This window comes from Marmota flaviventris, chromosome 5 (genome assembly GCF_047511675.1).
Source record: "Marmota flaviventris isolate mMarFla1 chromosome 5, mMarFla1.hap1, whole genome shotgun sequence".
Lineage (NCBI taxonomy): Eukaryota > Metazoa > Chordata > Mammalia > Rodentia > Sciuridae > Marmota > Marmota flaviventris.
This window is the reverse complement of record NC_092502.1, coordinates 158217057-158236745: the sequence shown is the minus strand read 5'-3', so window position 1 is coordinate 158236745 and position 19689 is coordinate 158217057. Positions and strand designations below refer to the sequence as shown.

Sequence of the window (19689 nt, the reverse complement as noted above, 5' to 3'; positions counted from 1 at the left end):
TTGGAGGGGAACTAAGGCTATCCAGACTGTGTCTTTTCCAGCCCAAAGAAGAGCAGCTGACTGGCCAGGTGTGGCCAAGAGGCCAGGGTCCTGTGCAGAGGACAAGGGGAAGAGTGTAGAGGCAGGAGAAAGGGCAGGAAGGGAGCTACCAAGGCAACAGGAAATGCACACCTGGCCACCTTGTGAGGGTAGAAAATGGACTCAGCAGGGAAGAGGGGCCAGGACCCCTGCAAATGAACAGGATGATGTGTCAACACAGAGCTACAAAGTGTGTGCTACTCTTTCTTGTCAACATTCAACAAAACAATTCTAACACACATATAAATATGATGTAATATAAGGACACAATTTGAAAGAAAAATAAAGGGTCCATTAAAAATACTCATTCATACTGTGGTACCAGAATAAAAACTCAAGTTTAAAACCCTTTCGATTGCCTAAGAGCACCTGTGGGAACAAAGGCAACTCTTTGGATCCAGGGTCCCTGGGGAAGGCAGCAGAAGGCCATGGGGGACTCCCCAGTTCAGCCCCAGGGAGGCCCAGGCAGGAGCAGAATCCAGCTCCCTCAGCGCTAATTCTCTATCAAAAGTCCTCATAGCTCTTCCGTATATTCTGACACAATTCTCAGGCCAGCCAATGAGCCCAGATGTAGAAAGACCCTGCACAACACCAAAGAGTTAAAAATAAAGATCCCAGGGACCCAGGAGTGGAAATTGGTAGTGGCCTGCCTGATTCTGCAGGCAAGAGTCGTCTTGAACTTTAATAGTAAACAGTGCCAGCAAAGACATTAAAGAAAGGCCTCCTAATTCGTCATGATATTAAAACTCAAGGCAAAGGGAGCCAGAGTATGGCATGACTCACCCCGACAGTGGTCTTTGGAAATACGAAATTGCTCCCCATAAACCAATTCCCATTACTGAAGCACACTCTGTAAATAGCCAACATGCTGGGTAAACCTTAATCAATAAACAAACAAAAGCAGAATATGGCACTATTGCCTTAAGTAGACATTAAACATTTAAAACTAATTTCAGAGATGGTTATGAGACTCCATAAGCACACTGGGAAACATGCTGCCTGACGGGTCACTATTTCTTCCCCGTTTATTGGAACAGACATTTAGGCAAATGACAAGGACATAAGTGTGAATAGAGCATAGGTAATGGGTGGGGGGTGTTTTGGCAGCCACTGCACAGTCAGGGATAAATATTCCAGAACACGCAGTCAGGGGAACAACCTTGCAAACACAGCAAGCTGTTAGGCGTGTTGAGCAATGAACTCTTCTAGACAGGACGAGCCTACGGTGGCAAATATTTCATAGAGGCTGGGGAAAAAGGATCCAGGCAGCATCTTCTGCCTGGCCAGGTACATGGAAGCAAGACGTTGACAAACTGTGCTCAGCGCATTAAGAGGTCAATGCAGCGCCGTCCACCTCATTAGCAGGCTCTGGGGCAGAATGCCCCTGGTGCATAACACTAAATCATGACAATTTTAAATGCATGTGGAAACCAAGACCTTAAAGTCAAAACCCTCCAGTTCTTCGGTTTGGTCTTCCTTATCAGTGTTTCAGCCTACTCTCTCAAGTTTTCATGTAAACGGTGGCCACCTACTGAGCAGTAACATAAGCTATTTCCAGGACTGTCTGGGTTTCCACCATTCAAAGGAAACTTCTGGTGTCTTTTCATCAACAGTTTTATCCTTCCTTCAGAGAAGCGCTTCCTTCCTAGAACCCTCAGACTCTTGGTCTATGGCTGCCTTCTCCTCCACCAAGACAGAAGTACTCAGAGTTTCCCGCCCTCTACCCACTAACAGCTGCATCCTGAGTGCCCTGGCCTCTCCCCTGGGGGTGGAGTCTGCCTCTTATAGATAACCCCTCACCTGTTCCCAGCATCCTCGTCCCTCCCACTGCTCAGAGACTTTGCCTACTCCATTCTCTCTTCCACTCTCTCTCTTCAGCCCCTTCCTTCATCTGGCTCTTTGTCATCGCCAATGAAGGATGATTTAAAAATGCTTTTTCTAAAAGCTGTTTCTTGCTCTCATGTCCCTGCCTGGCTGAGATAATACTTCTCTCTCTTTGTGTCTAATTTTTTTTTTAACCTTCTGTTTATCCACAACTGTCAGGTTTCTTCTTGCTAGCACCACCTGAAACCTACTCTAATAAATATCATGTTATGGGTGGGAGTGTGTTCCCACAGAAGTTAATTCCAGGTTCCTGTGAATGGGGCATTTCTTGGAAATAGTGCCTTTGTAGATGAATCATTTGAGATGAGATTGTTTGAAAGGTGACCTTGTAAGAGAAGACAAAAAGACTCAGACATACAGGGAGAACACAGAGCCACAGACCAGGCGATCGGATGATGCTCCTACAAGCCAAGGAAAGCCAAGAGTGGCTAACAACTACAAGCAGCTAGGAGGAAGGTTCTTCCCCAGAGCCTACAGAGAGAGCAAGGCCCTCCCAACACCTTGATTTTGGATCACTAACTTCCAAAAGTGTGAGAGAGAACATTGCTTTTGTTTCAAGCCAATCATCTTTGGTAATTTGTTGCAGTAACCATAGAAGGAGAACACTCCATTACTGGCAGAATTTCTGGAAGGGCACCTAAGGGTCCCAGTTTCAGGCATAGAGGATTTTCAGTGTTACAACCTGGAAAGTCTCAGCCAACCAGCACAGATGTGCCACTCTGCCTTCTCTGGAACACTGCATCAGTGGGTAATCTGATGGCCTCCTCTCTCATGGAAAGCTCTCCTTCCCTGGTTCCAAAGTGCTGCTCTCAACTAGGCAATTCCTTCCAAAGTCACAAAGGAAGGCAGCCTTTTCATTCCAAAATTACCACATCCCTCACATCTGCCTCTCTCATGGATTCTGTATGCAGTCAAGGTGCATGAGTGTGCATATCACACTCAGAGCTCCTCCTACCCTCAGTGCTGCACCCATTAAACCACCCACACCCTGTTCCAGGTTCTAACCTCCACTCACTCTCGACATTTCTGCTACCCTACACTGGCCTCAGCTCCTCATCCTGCTCCCTATGATCCAGCCATAGCCTAGAAATGGGCTCTTCTTTCTCTGCTACCATTTTGCCATCCCGCAAATAAAGCATGGCCTTTTCAAGATGCCTGACAATGCCAGACACCATTAAGTCCCCACTAACCATATGAGCCTCTTCCGTTTTACTTCCTCCCCAATAACTTCAGCCAAGGAGCCATGACTCTGTACAGGATGCCTGCTGGGACCTGCAAGCTGCCTTCCTGAACTATGGGGCTTATCACTTGCCCCTTTCCTCTCCCTGGAGTACCTCTCCCCTCGTGATTCCATAGACACCATAACATTCCTGGAAACCCTCCTGAGCCCCTCCTGCAACCCGAGCTACTGCTCCCTAGCTACTTCCTCCCTAGCTCCCTGCACCCAGTGCAGACACCTGACCGAAGGTCATGCAGTGGCCCTTTTTACTCACACTCCTAATAACAGTCTGACATTTTTTTTATGGGACTTTGCCTTTATCACCTCAAAACTCAGCACAGACCTGTTCCTTAACAGACACCCAATGAATGTTTATTGACTATTCCCTCAAAATTAAAAACATGCAAATTAAAAATACAATGAGATACCTGTTTTAATCAATTTTTCCCCACTGTGAACCAAAGATGGGACAAGAACAATTTTAGAGAAGGAAAAGTTTATCTGGGGGCTCACAGTTCCAGAGGTCTCAGTCCCTAGGTGGCCAGTCCCATTGCTCTGTGCCCAAGAAGCTGAAGAACAGCATGGGGGAGAGGAAAGCAGCTCAGAGCCTGGCCACCAGGAGGCAGAGAGAGAGCTCCACTCACCAGGGACAAAATATACCCCCCAAAGGCACACCTCAATGACCGCCCCTCCAGCCACACCTGACCTGCCTACAGTTACTGGGCAGTTAATCCCTTTCAGGGGATTAATGCACTGATTCATCTAAGGCCTTTATAACCCAATGATTTCACCATAAACTTTCTTGCATTATCTCACACATGAGCTTTTGGGGGACATCGTATATCTAAACCATAACAATGCCACTTATGAATCATAGGTCTGACCCAAATCCCAAAGTCTGACCTCACACTCCACAAGGAAGACAGCAGCAGACTGGATCCTAACATGCAGGGCAGGGAGAACACAAGGTGGGGCAAGCTTCATGAGAGGGAAGGGGGCGACCTCTGCAAAGCTCTACACAATCACCCAGAGACCCTGGAACCTCTTCCCACAGTACCCTGCTTCTGCATGAAGAAATGCTTGTGGGGAGCACTGTTCACCAAAACAACACCAGTGCTGGCACATGGCAGGAAACAACCTAAGCATCACTGAGTAGGGAAGATCAGGGCTCACCATGGTGGACAGCGGCATGGCCACAAACAGAAGGGTATCAATTCCTGTGTGCTACCAGGGCATGGTAAACAGCAGGCATCGCTGTGTCCAAAATGCTCCCTAGGAACAACTGCTGCCTTTTATCTGAGAGATTTGAATACATGTTTATTCATAATGCTGTATATACTGCTTTGTTTATATTACAAAGGAAGTATAAATCATAAAGTGTAACTAAAGGAAAAGAAAACAGGGAGCAAAGATAGAGCCCTCCAAACACTCACATTTCATTAATTTACCTTGAAACTACATAGTAATTTAATGTCAACATGAAGGATTTTTAAACATCAAAAGCAAAATTCAACAAAAGAAAGTAACTGACTTAGGACTAGTGGTGTAGCTACACAGAAGGAAATTATTTCAAATGATTTTAAAGAGATAATTAAGTCTCCTAGATTTCCCCAATGAACTATACATCCTGAGGACCAAGAAGAGAAAATATCTTAAAGGCTTTTCAATAACCAAAAGCAACTAGAGTGGCTTTGAGCTCCTATTCTGAAATGAGAGAGCGTGTTCTGTGGAAAGGGTACAGGGATAATCATGGGGCCTGCCCACTTGGGATTCCCTGCAAGGGTGAAAAACAAGAGGAGAAGGGAGAAATGGAAGAGGCTAAGAAAGGACCTAGAGTCCTGGAGTTGAATTGGAAGTATCAGAAGGAGCTTATGGTAATTGCATTTTGGAAAACGCCTTTCCTTAGCACTGTCCACTAAAAGCCTAGCTGTGGGTACTCCTCATGCTCCCAGCAGCCAGAAATGAGTGACTTCAAAGACAGCGTGGATGCTGTCAGAAGAATTCAGGTCCCAATCTCAGGAGGATTCACTGGGATGAAAGGCCACCATCTAACAACAACAAACAAACAAATAAAAAACAGCAAAAGAGACTCAAGAAATATACTAACAAGTTGAAATTAATGGACTTCATGTTGATCCTGATTTTATTTTAAAAAAAAAAAAAAAAAAGGAAGAAACAGAAATCAGCAATCAGGACTTCTTTAGCCCTCAAGACTTTTCAAGATCCCTAGATATCTGATGATTATACTCAATTACTTTTGTTTGGTGATTTTTTTGGGGGGAGGGGGAATGTTATTATAAAGTCCTTATCTTTAATGGTTTTAAACTGAAATATGATGAATAAAAATTATAAGAATTGTTAAACTAGCATAAAAGTAATTTGATGAGTGTAGATGGAGCATGGGGGGTGGTTTAAATAAAAACAAAACAAAAAAACATGAGCCATGAATTGGTAAGTGTGGGGCTGGGTTTTCCTTAGACCATTCTCCCTACTTTCATATATATTTGAAATTTAGGTATAAAGTTTAAGAAGTAACAAAATACAAAGCTATTTTGAATGAATCAGTAAAATATAGTATCTGACTTAGGCTGTCAGTGTAAGAGCCCTGCATGCAGGGCAAAGACTGATTTTTTTTCATCCTAAATGCTTCAAGTGTTTGGGATAAAAAGACCCTCACTAAATTCAAATGAATTTAAGAATAAATGTGTAGCTTTACAGACCAATTCACTAGCCCTAGATTTCCATGGAGATAACTTGAGGTTGGGAATCAGTTTGGCTCTGGCAATGTTAGAGGCAAGGGGTGAGTTTTACAGTAACTTTTTAAGTTTTTTTTGGGAAATGCAAACAATCAGTCTTTTTTGTTTTAGTTGGTTTTGCTGTACTTTTTATAGGTTACACTTTCATCCTCTGGCTCCCAGGAGACCTGCAGCATCTGTAAATGAAGGCAGCCTCAAGTAATAGAGGAGTTTGCTACCCATGGTAGAAATTTCTTCTGGGATCCTTCACTAAGTAGCGATCAGTTTCTGGCTATGGAATTCTTGCAATGAAGGAATTTTATTGTTGCCTTTATCTTAAACAATGTCCAAATCAAGACCCACGGGGCAGTAGAGCAATAGTTACTCTATCATCCTCTGTCAGTGAAATGGAATCCACATTTTGCCGGTCACTTCTCAGGTGGGGCATGCTTACCTTTGTAGGAAATGACGGGGTGCTCAGCTCTCTCGCACTGGGCAGCATCCTGCGCTTCCGGCTGCACGAGTCTGCACATACCCAAGCTTGAGAACAGCCATGCAATGGCGCAGGCACCCTTCATGGTGGGCAGGGGGTCTTTGACGCTAGGTGCTTGCCTTCTATGAAGCTCGTGCCTCCCTCATGTGTGAAAGGTGCCTGGAACACAGAGGAGAACAACTGGTGAATGTGAGTTCAGGTTTTCTTAACTTTAAGTTTATGATTTGTGGAGACAAGAGGCCCTAGATACCTCAGGCAGAGTCTGTTCCTCGGTGATATTTCAGATTGTGTGTGTGTGTGTGTGTGTATGCAGACTTCTCTCTAATTTCATGCGATAACCCAAGTTTTAAGCTCCACTGAGTACCACAGTCACTTCCAAGCACTGCCAATTGAACAGTTGTGACCATCCACTGGATTTACCTTGGAAATTTGTCACCACTCCCTTGGGCAAACTTAAAGCTCTATGTGGAAACCTTAAAAATTCTTGCTCATTCCTTTTTTTTTAATATTCAAACATTCTATTTAATAACCTTACAACCATTATTCTTCACAAATAACCTGATTAAGATTACCCTACCCAAAACACTCATAATGCCATATTTGATACATATATCCTTTAATAGATGATCTGCCTAGAAATATTCTGGCTAGAGATGGAATCTTAAACTAACTGAGAACCTATTGGGTCAAATGAAGGTATTACATTGGGGTTGAGAGCATTTAAAAATTCTTGGCAGTTTAAACGATTAACAAGCTTCAAAATAAGAAACGCTCATAACACAGAACAGTCACCCTACCTGGAGTGTTACAGGAGTTAAAGAAGAGTACTCCTGCTATTTAGAGAGGTAAAGGACAGGTCCATGGAGCAGTTCATATGTGAGTATAATCCTGAAGGATGAAGAGGATTTCCAAAAGTCCATTCCATGCCAAGGAAGGGAGTCAAAGGCACACTGGAGAGGACAGAAGGAGGATGCAGTGCCTTTGGAATGTTGCACGGGGCTCATCCAGACCAGGGAGTACAAAGGGAGCAGAGGAGGCGCTTCAGGAGCAGGTTCAGGTTTGGAAAGCAAACTACATTAGCTATGATGTCTTCATTCATAGAGGACAAGCTACCACAGGGTATTAGTGCTGGAACCCACCTAGGTAAGATCATCCTCACTGCAGTGGACTTGGGAAACTGCTTCAGGGAGAGTACAGAGGCGCAGAGGTGAATTGGAAGCTACTGCAGTTGTTCAGAAAATAAATAAATGCAGCTGTGCCTTCAGGTGTTGTCAATGTGAATAAAAAGTTAAGACACAGAGCAGATGATAGACGTGGTGGTAAAAGCAAGAAGAGCAAATTAAAGATGGACACATACTCTGACTTCCCTCCCACCCAGAGGCAGTCTAGGCTCCCTCCACTGAATGGGGTGTTTCTATGATGGCTTTGCTCAATGTCTGAGCACAACAGAAGTGGTGGGGTGCTAATTTCCAAACTCAGGTTGGCGGTTTCTACTTCCTGTCTCTTGAAGCGCCTCCTCTGGAGGACTAAGACACCATGCCAGAAGTCCTGCGACCCTGAGACTGCCATGCCTGAGAGACCACAGGTGATCTGGTTGGCAAGTCCCACTGACCCAGTTATCCCTGCCAAGTCACCAAATACATTAGTCAGACTGAAGCTCACCAGATGACTTTAGTAAATACCACAAGATTAAGAATCATCCAAGCAAACCCTGCTAGTATGGTTTAGATGTCCCCCAAAAGTTTGTGTCTGAGACAATGCAAGAAGGTTCAGGATAAATGATTGGGTTGTGAGAGTCTTGACGCAATGAGTGGATTAATCCCCTGATGGGGATTAACTGAATGGTAACAGAATTGCTAAGGCATGGCTGGAGGAGGTGGGAATTGAGGCGTGACTTTAGGGTATATACTTATATCTGGCAAGTGGAGTCTCTGCTTCCTCGTTAATATGTAAGCTGCATCTCTCTGCCACACTCTTCTGCCATTAGCCTCAAGGAATGGAGCCTGCTGTCTATGGATTGAGACCTCTGAAATCATGAGCCCCTAAATAAACTTTTCCTCCTCTACAAGTGTTCTGGTCAGATCTTTTAGCCACAGTGGCAAAAAAAAAAAAAAAAAAAAGACTAAAACACCTGCCAAATTCCTGACTCCAAAAATGTAAAATATAGTAAAATGGCCATGGTTCTAATCTGCTACATTTCAGAAACCTACAGCAGAGAGGCATAGATGGATATGGACTCAAACTGAATAATGTAAGAGTCTCTGAGGACAACACTGCCATTCATTTAAATATGATGATGCACAGAAAGATTTTGTTTAGAAGAAAATATCATTTAGTCTTGCACATGTTGGGTTTAAGATGCTGTAGGAATATTTAGGGAAATGCAGTAAAGTGCTGAAATCCAGATTGGGTGCTCTGAGAGAAACAATTCCGAGATAACGGGCCACATTTAGCATGGTTGAAATCATAAATTTGGTTGATGCTCACCAAAGAGGAAGCATGGGGTGGGGTAGAGTGCTTTGTGTAAGAGGAAGCCATCATAAAAGTGACCACACGAAGATGACAAAAGAGAACAGAGACAGGCGAACACGGAAGGGTGGCACCATGAAGGTCAAGTGAGATTGGAGCAGGGAAGTAACAGGTTTAAAACAAGGGTATATGTCACCAGCATCACAAGAGGCAGAGCAAAGGTCACTGGCCTCAGCCAATGGAGTCAGTGTTCAGCTTGAAGGAAACAGACTCGGCAGGACAAGACCCAGAATCCTTACAACACGAACTCAAGGAAGGAACAGGCGGAGGGATGTGGAATAGAGCATGAGTGTCTCCCTTAGTTGTTGGTGACAGAGAACATGAAATCAAGTCATCTCTAAAAGGTAAAAGTTAGGAAAGGTAAAAGTTTTAGGATAGCGAAGACGAAATGGAGTGGTTTGAATGTCCCCTTCCCAACCCATGCTTGACTTGAACTTCTAACACAACAGCATGAGGAGCTGGGCTTTCAAAAGGTGTGGGAAGTGACAATGGAAGGGTCAAAGGGCAGAGGGGCGGAGCATGGAGTTCAGTGGTGGGGCTCATGTTTACCATGTACAAGGCCCTGGGTTCAATCACCAGCACAAAATAAATGAAAAAAATAAATAAATAACAAAAAGAATAAAAATGTTACTGAATTTCATGTAAACATCAACAAAAATGACAAGATCTGAAGGTCCAGATGGGTTTAGAGTCCCAATTCGTTCACTTTTTATTGAGTGTTAACTACATACACAGCTCTCTATGCATGTTTAAGTCACAGGGTAAATAGAAAAAGACCTGAAGAAAGTAAGGGACTCGAGAATGCTCCCATTGAAACTGCATTCAACTATTAGAGTTGTGCAAAGAAGCAAACCAACAACCAGCCGCAAAGCAAAACCAAGCCATGAGCTGGGCTTCTGCAGGAACCAGACCCACTGAGAAGGAGAGCAGGAAAGGAAAGCAGAGGGAGTGGAGCCAGAGCCCAGATAAAAGGCTTGGGTAAAAGCACCTGCATAAGAACAGTTTTCTCTTGGCTGTAAAATAAAAAGAAAGATTTTCACTCTTGTTATGCTCTGCAAAATCGAAGGCCACTCTGGAACTGCCACCCAGAGGTAGAGGCATGATGCCACCCATCTTTCCATATCCTCCCAACTTAAGGCTTAAGATATGAAATTTCATTAAATGATTCATGTTAAGATAGCTATGGTTTAAACATAATTCATTTCTACTAAAGACCAAGGAGGTTCGGGGTACCCAGAGCAACCCAGCTGAGAGGCAGCAGGAGTCTTATCACAGCCCCAGGTTAAAACAAGCGAGTGACTGCAATGATGAAGTGGGAGCAGGAGCAAGCCTCAGTAGGCCCCTGTGACCACCTCTGTGGAAGTGGGGGCCACTGCTTGCTCCCATGCCTGGCACCCACAGAAGGTCACTAACACATGGGCTCCCACCAAGAGGCACTGCACACCCAGGGGGATTGGAACCCTGCCCGTCTCGACCTCCCAGGCTGAGCTAAAATCAATAACAGGCTAGAGAAAATCCTTTATTCTTTCCCACAATTTTTCAGTGTGCCAGGTCTAAGCCAAGAGAAAATACTCTTCTGTCAAAGATGGTGTTAGTCATATTTCCATTACTGTGAAAAAGTACCCGAGATAATCAACTGAAAAGGGAGAAAGTTTGTCTTGGCTCATAGGTTCAGAGACTCCAGTCCACGGCCACTTGGCTCCATTATGTGGGCCTGAGGCACCTGTGACATGATGGTAGGACCATGTGGCAAAAGAGGTCGATTCACCTCATGACAGCCAAGAGACGGAAGGGGACGGAATCCCAATTTCTCCCCCAAGGACACACCCCAGTAACCTAACTTCCTTCTACAACACCCCACCTCTTCAACATCCCACCAGCTTCCCGTCATGCCAGGCCTTCCATCCCTGGGCCTTGGGGGACACTCAAGGTCCAAATTGCAGGAACTATGGTATGAGCTACAGACAACTTCTTGCAATGACCACCTTCCTTTGTGCTGTGACTTGCATTTGGACTGCCTCCCAAAAGATCATGTGTGGAAGGTTTCAACCTCAATGTAGCAACAACAGGTGGGGCTTTGGGGAAGTGACTGGATGGTGAGGACTCTGATCTTAGAGTGGATTGATCCACTGATACCTGAATGGACCACTGGGAGGTGGTAGACTGTAGGCAGGAAGCAGGTCCCGAGGTGGTGCCCTAGGAGACCATTTCTTATCCCTGATCCTCCCTGTCTCCCCACCCCCTCTGCTTCCCAGCTGCCTCGTCTCCACCACACCCTTCCACCATGATGTTCTGCCTAACCCCAGGCCCAAAGCAATGGAGGCAGAGAGGCATGAAATGGAACCTCTGAAACTCTAATCCAAAATAAACCTTTCCTCCTCTAAGTTGTTTTTTCAGGTATTTCGGTCACAGAGTCAGAAAAAGTGACTAACACGTTTTGTTTAGAATAAGGTACCCACCCTATCCAAGGACAAGCCCTTACATCTTGGCCTCCTGAATGAAGGAGAGAGAAAAAGATAACAACAATTGCCTGAAACTTTCCCTCCTCAGGCTTTGGAAAGTGACGAAGAGGGAACTGTCATGTCAAAAAAAGAAAAAAAAAAAAAACAGCTAAAATGGAGCACAGGGTGTGACGGTGACGCGATGAAATTACACGTTTGCCCTGGTGAACTCAGGGAGGCACACATCTAATGAGAACAGGTCATTTTTAGAGGTTTATAATTTTCAGACTATAACACGTTACATTTTGTTTTGTTTCCTAAAATAAAAGTGTTGTGAACTATCATCATGGTCAGGTGGCAGGAAGCCTTCCTGCAGAGACCTGGGCTTTCCTGGGCACCAACCAGCAAGGCCACCTCCTGGACAGGCTTGGCTTGGCCTAGGCTCCGCTCTGGGGGCAGCTCCCCCCACCTGCAGCTCACCTTCCCCAGGAGCATGAGCTTTTCCCTGGGGGGGGGGGGGTTCATACCAGGAACTGGGAGCTCAGTCTCAGCACGGTTGACGGCAGCAGGATAATCTTAGCTCTGGGGCTGTTCTGTGCAGGTAGAGGCATCCCGGGCTTAATGATGCCATGAGCACTCCACTGCTTTTTGCCAGCTAAAAAGGTCTCCAGACATTGCCAAATTACCCCTTATTGGGAACCTCTGATTTATATGTATCAACATATCTGTGTCTCTTTGAAAATTAAGCTATCATCACTTTCAAAGATTATTCAAAATATGCTTATATAAATCACCCAACTGAATTGCTATTGAGTTGTTTCAGCAAAATTTTCAAGTCTAGTTAATTATAACTATTTGCTGCACTTGAGAAATTTATCAAAAAATAAATTTCAGTAAGTCTTCCTAATGTCATCCTACCATCTCTGGAAAATTAAGAATATATTAGGTGAGTTAATATAAATAATCTTGTTGGCATGAAGATTTGTTACAGATGGCCAATTTGGACTACAAAATCCAAGCATTTCTGTAGCATCTACATCAAAATCCCTGAAGGCTTCCTTTGAGTTGCCTGATATGGGAGGATCGCTCTACAAGCTTGATCTAATTAAGCAGAACTCTATATATAATGTTTGTGCAATAAATAACATTTCCCTTCTACACCCACACTGCAATTGAATAGGCTTTGGGGACAGAAAATAACTGCTCCTTTTAGAAAATAAAAATGCTGTCAGGTAAAAAAAAGAAATCCAAAGAATGAAAGCTCACACAAGGAGCTTTTCTTAGGGAACAGTGTCCAACCAGTTATTAATAAAAGGACTTCTTTTCGGGTGAGCTGATCTGCTTGAGAGCCACATGGTAAAGTCAGATGTGGCTGGATCTGCTGGCACAATTCAGAGAGGCACAAAGCCCTGCTTGGTCCAGCATCTGCACGATGGCATCGGGACTCATTACTGAGAAGACAAGGAAGTCAGACGGTGAAGTGGCCCACGACTCCAGGAACCCTGCCCCACGCCTGCCCCAAGTGGAACAACCTTAGTACCTTAGTGCTGAAGTCAGTGAAGGAGGCCATGAATGCACGTGGGCCTCTTAGTTATGAAAAGTTACAGGTTATTGTCACCCAAGAAACCCAAAGGGCCAGGAATTGCAGATGAAGATGGACAGCTCTGGAAACATCTGATTTGCCTTCAATCGTTCCATCTCTTGGCCTTGTGCCAGAAGATCAGATGAAATGCTCACCCAGAAACTAGGTCCCTGCTCACACTGAGGGCAGCAGAACTACTGAAGAATCCTCCTCCCATCCACACAGACCTCCCAATCCATTCTCTGCACACCTGGTGCCATTAGATCCAGGATCTGCAGTGCAATTGTCAGCTGCTGTCAGGCAAATAGCCTGAACTATTCCAAAGACCTCAGATTCCTTCCCTGCTTTCCAAATAAAATACTGTGCCCTTTCACCAAAACCCCACTCCTGCTAACTGCATCCCCACATGCACACTGCAGAGCCTCCCTTCAGCCCTTGCATCCTAGCCAGGTGCCTCAGAGGAAGCCTTGCACACTCCTTTGCACATCTGCTGATGCTGTGAGCCCTCCTCCACCCAGGCCACTTATGGTTCAGACCTTTGCCAACTCCACTCACTATCAGCTGCACGCTCCAGCACAGGAAGGCAGCTCCTTCCCAGAAACCCTAAATAACAACTCCACTCTGCCACATCACCACATCCTCATCAGAGTGGCCAGGTGTGGTCACATAACCTTTTGTGTTTCTAAGTGTTGATTTCTCCTTGTACTGGAAGCAACTATGTGGAGCACATGGTTGTACTGCCAAGTTCATGTGTTCCAACACGCTGAACGGGCACACGACTGAATCAGAACCAACACAGCCACATCCTAGTTAGCGTTCCTCATCACCCTGCCCTTGCCACTGTGCAAGCCCCATTGTGAAGTGGCTTAGTCCCTTGGTACAGATGAAACACAAAATGAGTCAATGCCTCCCAGAACTAGGGAAGTAAAAGCAGAGGTCAAAGTCATCGAGATCTTCCCACTTTGTAACTTAGAAAGCTAAGGCTTAGATGATCAAGTGGAGATTAAACAGCATATGAAAGATCAGGTGGGAGTGGCAGGCCATGTCAGCATGGGTCCTACTGCCCCCTGGCTCTTGGTATTGCACAACTTGGCCTTATGCAGAAGCTTGTGAAACCACACATGACAACCTCAAGATCAGACGGCCTGAGTCAGCCCCAGGAAAATACCCACCCATGCCTCCTGAGTAAACACTAAGAGATGAACCCAAGGGCAGGCAGCTAGAAGCACTGTCCCAGGGGGTTTCTGTAATGATGCCGTTGTGGGTACAGCACTCTAAGACTAAAGAGCAAGGAGTAAAATTACAAAGGTCTCAGTGCAGACAGTCACAGTTTATAGCTGTCAAACAAGCAAAGACTGATCACGTGTTAAATACAAAATTTAAGTAGGAACAAAGTCTTTGAAGAAGAAGGAATAGAGAATGAGCCAGAACAGAGAAATAAGAAATAGAATAGAGAAAGAAGCCAGAAGCTATAACTTCTGAGAGTCAAGTTAGGGTGTTCAAAAAAGCAAGAGTAAATGATCCAGGGACTTCATAGCCCATGCTGTGCTCAGGGTAGGAAGGATGGCATTCAATAAGCCCACAACTTTCCTTGCAGTGGCATCTGATATTCTTAGTACTGAGAAAGATTCGGGGTGACCTAAAAAATCAATATAATAATAAAGCTAAGTTAATGCACAGTGCTCAATCAAGTAGAGTCTTGTAATATTTTTCAACAACAATAACCAAAAGCTTTATTCTTGGGAAAACACAATAAAATTAAATTTCTCATTATATTGAATCTATAAGGAGAATCAGGATGATCAACAGTCATATTGCATTTTCAACTTTTATGTACATATTTTTTTAAAAAAAATAGGTCTTTTAATATCACTTTAATGCAGGTACTTTAATTTCCAAGTTTCAGCAAAGAGAAGTCTATCAAAAATGAATTAGTAAAACGTTTTTAGGAAGGTGCTAATGAAAACACTGATCACCCTTAAAAAGAATGGCTGGTTGCCACTTTCAGGTAACTGAAGTCGGCTTTGGTTCCCAAAGATTTTCATCATATCTGAACTCAGATGAGATGAAATTTTATGACCATATAAAATGACCTCATGGTATAAAATGGGAAAAAAAGCAAACATTAAGCTATTTTATACATTTCAATAATGGTTCAGCTCCAGTGACCTTATTTTATATCTCCCTTCAAAGAGAATTGCTATTACACTTTTGCCTTCTTCCCCTTGTTTAGCTCCAGATCGCCTAGAGGAACGATAAAAATAAATGAAGTCCATTAGATAAAATTATTATTTACACAGAGGCAATATTAATTTTATCTGTCAGCAGGTTTTAAAACTAAGCGAAAGTTCATTCAATCTACTTCTGTGTTGGCTAAACCAACAAGAGTTAGCCAAGAAGGAATGAGGGGAAAAGTACTTAAATAATGAGGCCTTAGAGGCAACATAACTATGTGGACCATTTCTGAAGCATTTACATAGAAACGTCTTCTCAAGGCAGGAAACTCATGGACACAATCAGATAATCTAGTTACAAGTGACTCTCCTGGTGTGAAACTGCTACCCCCTGTCCTAGTGCAGGATGCCATGTTGGACAAAAAAGAGTACACCCTGCCATGCTTATCACTCTGCCAATATCACTGCTCAAGTCTTGACTGCCAAAATCAGTGGGTTGATGCACCTAGACTCTTCATGGTGTTGGTAACCACTCCCCTTTCTCCTGACTACCTCCCGAAACTCTCCCTTCTCTGGTTCCTGCAATACCCCACGCTCCCTATATTCCTACCACATCCAAAACTCTCATTTCTCAGCCTCCCTTCTAAATGATGGCACACCCCAGCCTCTTCTGAACCTTCATTTATTTCTCAATCAGCATACTCTCTGAAGCCTACTCTTCAAACACATGTGATTTTTACCTATTTCCTAAAAAACCAGTGACTCCCAAATCTAGAACCCTCTTCTAGACCTCTATACATAATCTGGACTCATAAATTCAAAATCCAAATAGATGTTTTCAAGAAAATAAGCCAGAGGCACCTGTTACACTGTGGACCTTATGTCTTCACCAGGTCTCCTTCATGCCTACTGCCTTTCATAGCTGCCTTATACCATGATTCACGTGTCCAACTCACAACCAAAGGACTCCTTCACCATTTCCCCTCCTTCACCTTTCCCAACCTTTCCCCTCCTGCTGGACAACTCTTCTCTTATCTACAGGCAGAATGCACGGCCTCCTCGGCACCCCGGCCAAGCCCCTCTGCTTTGAACCTTTGCAATCTGAGTTGCTTATGTGGGTAACGCTGCGTCACCCTTAAGTACTAACCCTGAATTATCACTTCTGAGAAGTCCGCTCTGACTTTTCTTCCACTTTTCTCCCTTCCCCACCTGGCCCCAAGGTTCACTGACACTCATTTCTACTACATTCATCAGAACCCTCAACTACAATTACCTGTATACGTGTTTCATTCTAAATAGGCTGAGAGTGCAAGTCCCTGAACAGTGCTGGCCATGACACAGACAGACAATTGACACATGAGAATCAAATAACGGAGAAAAGAATGCAAATCTGCCCACATCTCTCTACCTTCCTTACAACGCACATGCCTTCATTCAAATGTCATCCACGTTCCCTCTTCTCCTGCCATTCTGCCATTCATGGTCGCAGATGTTTTCTCACTCCATTAAAATTCTCTTAACATCTGGTCCAAATACATGAATTCCCATGGTTTTGAGAAATGTCCTTTCTAAATGTCATAATTTTCCAATTAATGGTCAAAGAGATGAAGGGATTATTATAGGCAGACAAGCTAAAAAGAAGGTCTCCTGGGCCTGAAGCCATGAAAGCAGAGGACAAAACCACAGCTAGCAACCCTGAGAGTCCGGGCAGTTACTCCAGGGCTCATAGTTCACTGGGAATGTGTGAAGCAACAAGAGACGTGAAAAGAGGAGGGTACAATTCACAGCAGAAATAAATTTATTAAATTAATTATCCTAGGTTGAAATATATATATCTTGAAACATTATCAGGTAAACTTACAGATAACAGATTGAAAATAAACTCAGAAAACCCAGACTGTTCAGTGAAAAAGCCCCCGATCTGGTGCTTTCAGATTTCACCTGGGAACACCACTGTGTGTCTCTGGTGATACCCTTTAGACCCGAGGTACCAGACATGGAAAAGTTAATACATTTGAATTCATTAAATTTGTCACGGTCTTTGGTCTTTAAATTCAAAAATTCAGTCCTCAAGAGCAATAATATTTTTTTTTAAAGTATGGTAAAAACAAGAAGAAATCTATGGTGAAATGAAAGTTTTTGAGGCTTAAAGTCAATACTTGCACTCACTACAGAATAAAATAAAAGATTGCAAAATAGATTATAAGTAATATTCACTCATTTATTTTCTTGAAATATACTTATGACATATATACTATCATTCCTCTCTGTTTTGCAGATATGGAGGCAAGATTTGAGGAAGTCCCATGTTAAATAAAAGAAATACAACCATCAATGGGTACCAAAAACCAGGGCCATCTTGCCCTCTTCAAAGTACATCCTTCATTTCTATACCGAACATCGATTGACCAGGAATTGGGAGGTGGCTGCTAAACAAATGGTTCATCCAGCTGAAGAAATAAGCAGATGATCAATTTCTGTTTCTACCAGCTGACTTCTCCACGGGCCAGAATATGTGTTGCTTTGGGGACAGGAATTTCACTAGCTGGCTGCAGCCTCATTTCCCAGTCCTGGAGCCACAGATCGCATTGACCAAGATTTAATCCAGCAAAGACTGAAAGAGTAGACTTCTTCAAGAGCCCTTCAGTGTCATGTGTCCACCTCTGTCAATTCTAAACACACTCTTTCTGAAGGAGGGTCTCACTCGTCCCATGACTGAATTATGTCTTTTAAATAATAAATATAAATTCACACTTGAGTCCCAATCTGCACGTGAAACAGCAACTTTCAACCATTCCCTCACCTCCAAACTAACATCCCCCTTCCCGCCTAAGTCCCCACCCCTGCATCATAGCACAATCATTTTTGATTTCTCTGATTTTCCCACATGACACTCTAAACCATCCGTAAAACCTGTCATGGCCTCCTCAACCTATGTGTATCACACTGTCCCCCTCACTCACCCCCACTGCTCCATGCTTACCACCAGCCCCCTTCCTCCCACCTGGACGTAGCAGAAGCCTTTCTGTTTGTTCTTGGCACATTTCACTCTTTGCCCCCCAAAGTCCAAGGTCTCTACTGCAACCAGAATAATCTTAGTGAAGAACTAATTTAAGTGATTTAAAATGGATTGAAACCCTCCAACAGGGTGGAAACCTCCCCAAAAATGCCCCTCCCTGACCCCCCAAGCCCTCCCCTTGGCCAGCCTCCTTATTCCTGCACTGTTTCTCGTTCACCCTCCACCAGCCACACACGTACTCACAAGCAGACACACACACCTGAGCACACACACACCTGGGCACACGTACACCTTGCCTTCCGGCCTTAAGACCCATGGAGCTCAGGACTGCACTAGAAGGTCCTCAGGGCTTAGACATTCTCCTAGGTCCTCCCAGGGTGCCTCCTTCCTACAATCCCAGGTTTCACTCAAATGTCACCTCCCCAGAAAAGTCTCCCCAGTCAGGCCAGCTTGAGCACCCTCCTTGTACTCCTGTCAGATTCTAAGATTTTCTCTTCTTTGTAGCATTAAAACTATGTGAAATGGATCAATTGATTATCTGTGGATTTGTGGAGTTTTTTTATTTCTTTGTTTACTTTTTACAACCTGTAATATGAGATTCATTAAAATAAGGGGTCCCCTCAATTTCACCCTTTAGTGTGTGTGCATGTATCAACATATTACATTTTTACCTTAAATATCAAGATAAGCAATGAATACATAAAAGTATCTCATAGGCAAATGGGGGAGGAAGGCAAATGAGGCTGGGAGCCCAAGTGGTGAGAGCAGGACGGAGCACACTGGCTAGGTCAAGGACAGCAAAATGTCTGTGGGGGCTTTTGTCCCCTGTCACATGAATAATGTAGGGCAGAGAAGCTTGAATGGGAACAATTGCAGGATTCAGGTTATGATAATCAATTGGGTTTTTGCTTGTGTCCTCTTTAACCTACTAGTATATAAATAACTGGAGATCTGAAACTGGACTTTGTTCTCTGGTGACCCCAGGGCTCCATGTGTAGCCTAACGCACCTAAGTATTAAGAACTGATGAACTAGGTAGGCATTCAGGGGACAGAAATCAAGATGGTCTTTGTCCAGGTTTTAGATAACTTCTTTGTCAAGTCCTACATGCTTCCTACCAGATAAAGGCGAAGCATTTGTCCACTTCATTTCTGCTGCTGAGAAGCATTTATGGGAGGATTTCAAAAGGGCTCGTATGGAAAACTACAAGTTGGTTCACAGTACACCTCAGAGACAAGAATGAGTCAATAGAGACCTTGGATTAGCTGCCACAAAAGCATCTAATGATTAGCAGATAATGTGAGACTATGACAGGCACACATGTTGGGGACATATGGGATCTTGTTTTTCAGTTTGTTAGCCTGGAATGTGGAAAGGTCACTAAGGACATTACAATAAAGGTCGTCATAGTTGAAAAGCAAAGCCCAAGTGTTTTTATTCTGTGTTTCAAAATACTAAAAGGTGGTGGGTAGGTTCATGGAAATACGAGAAAGAGACAATTTCTAAATATAAATTCAGAAAAAGGCATGACAGATT

At 43.9% G+C, this 19689-nt stretch overlaps 1 protein-coding gene across 2 annotated transcripts in view; it reads right to left on the bottom strand.

Moving 5' to 3' along the window:
- Positions 1-19689, bottom strand: part of Sema5a (semaphorin 5A) — a 450631-nt gene that overhangs the window by 277446 nt on the left and 153496 nt on the right. For both annotated transcript variants that reach the window (XM_071612704.1, XM_027943895.3), the window contains exon 3: positions 6371-6568. In XM_071612704.1, coding sequence (XP_071468805.1) covers positions 6371-6494 — 124 coding nt within the window. In that variant the 5' untranslated portion in view covers positions 6495-6568. The remainder of the gene's footprint in view (positions 1-6370; positions 6569-19689) is intronic.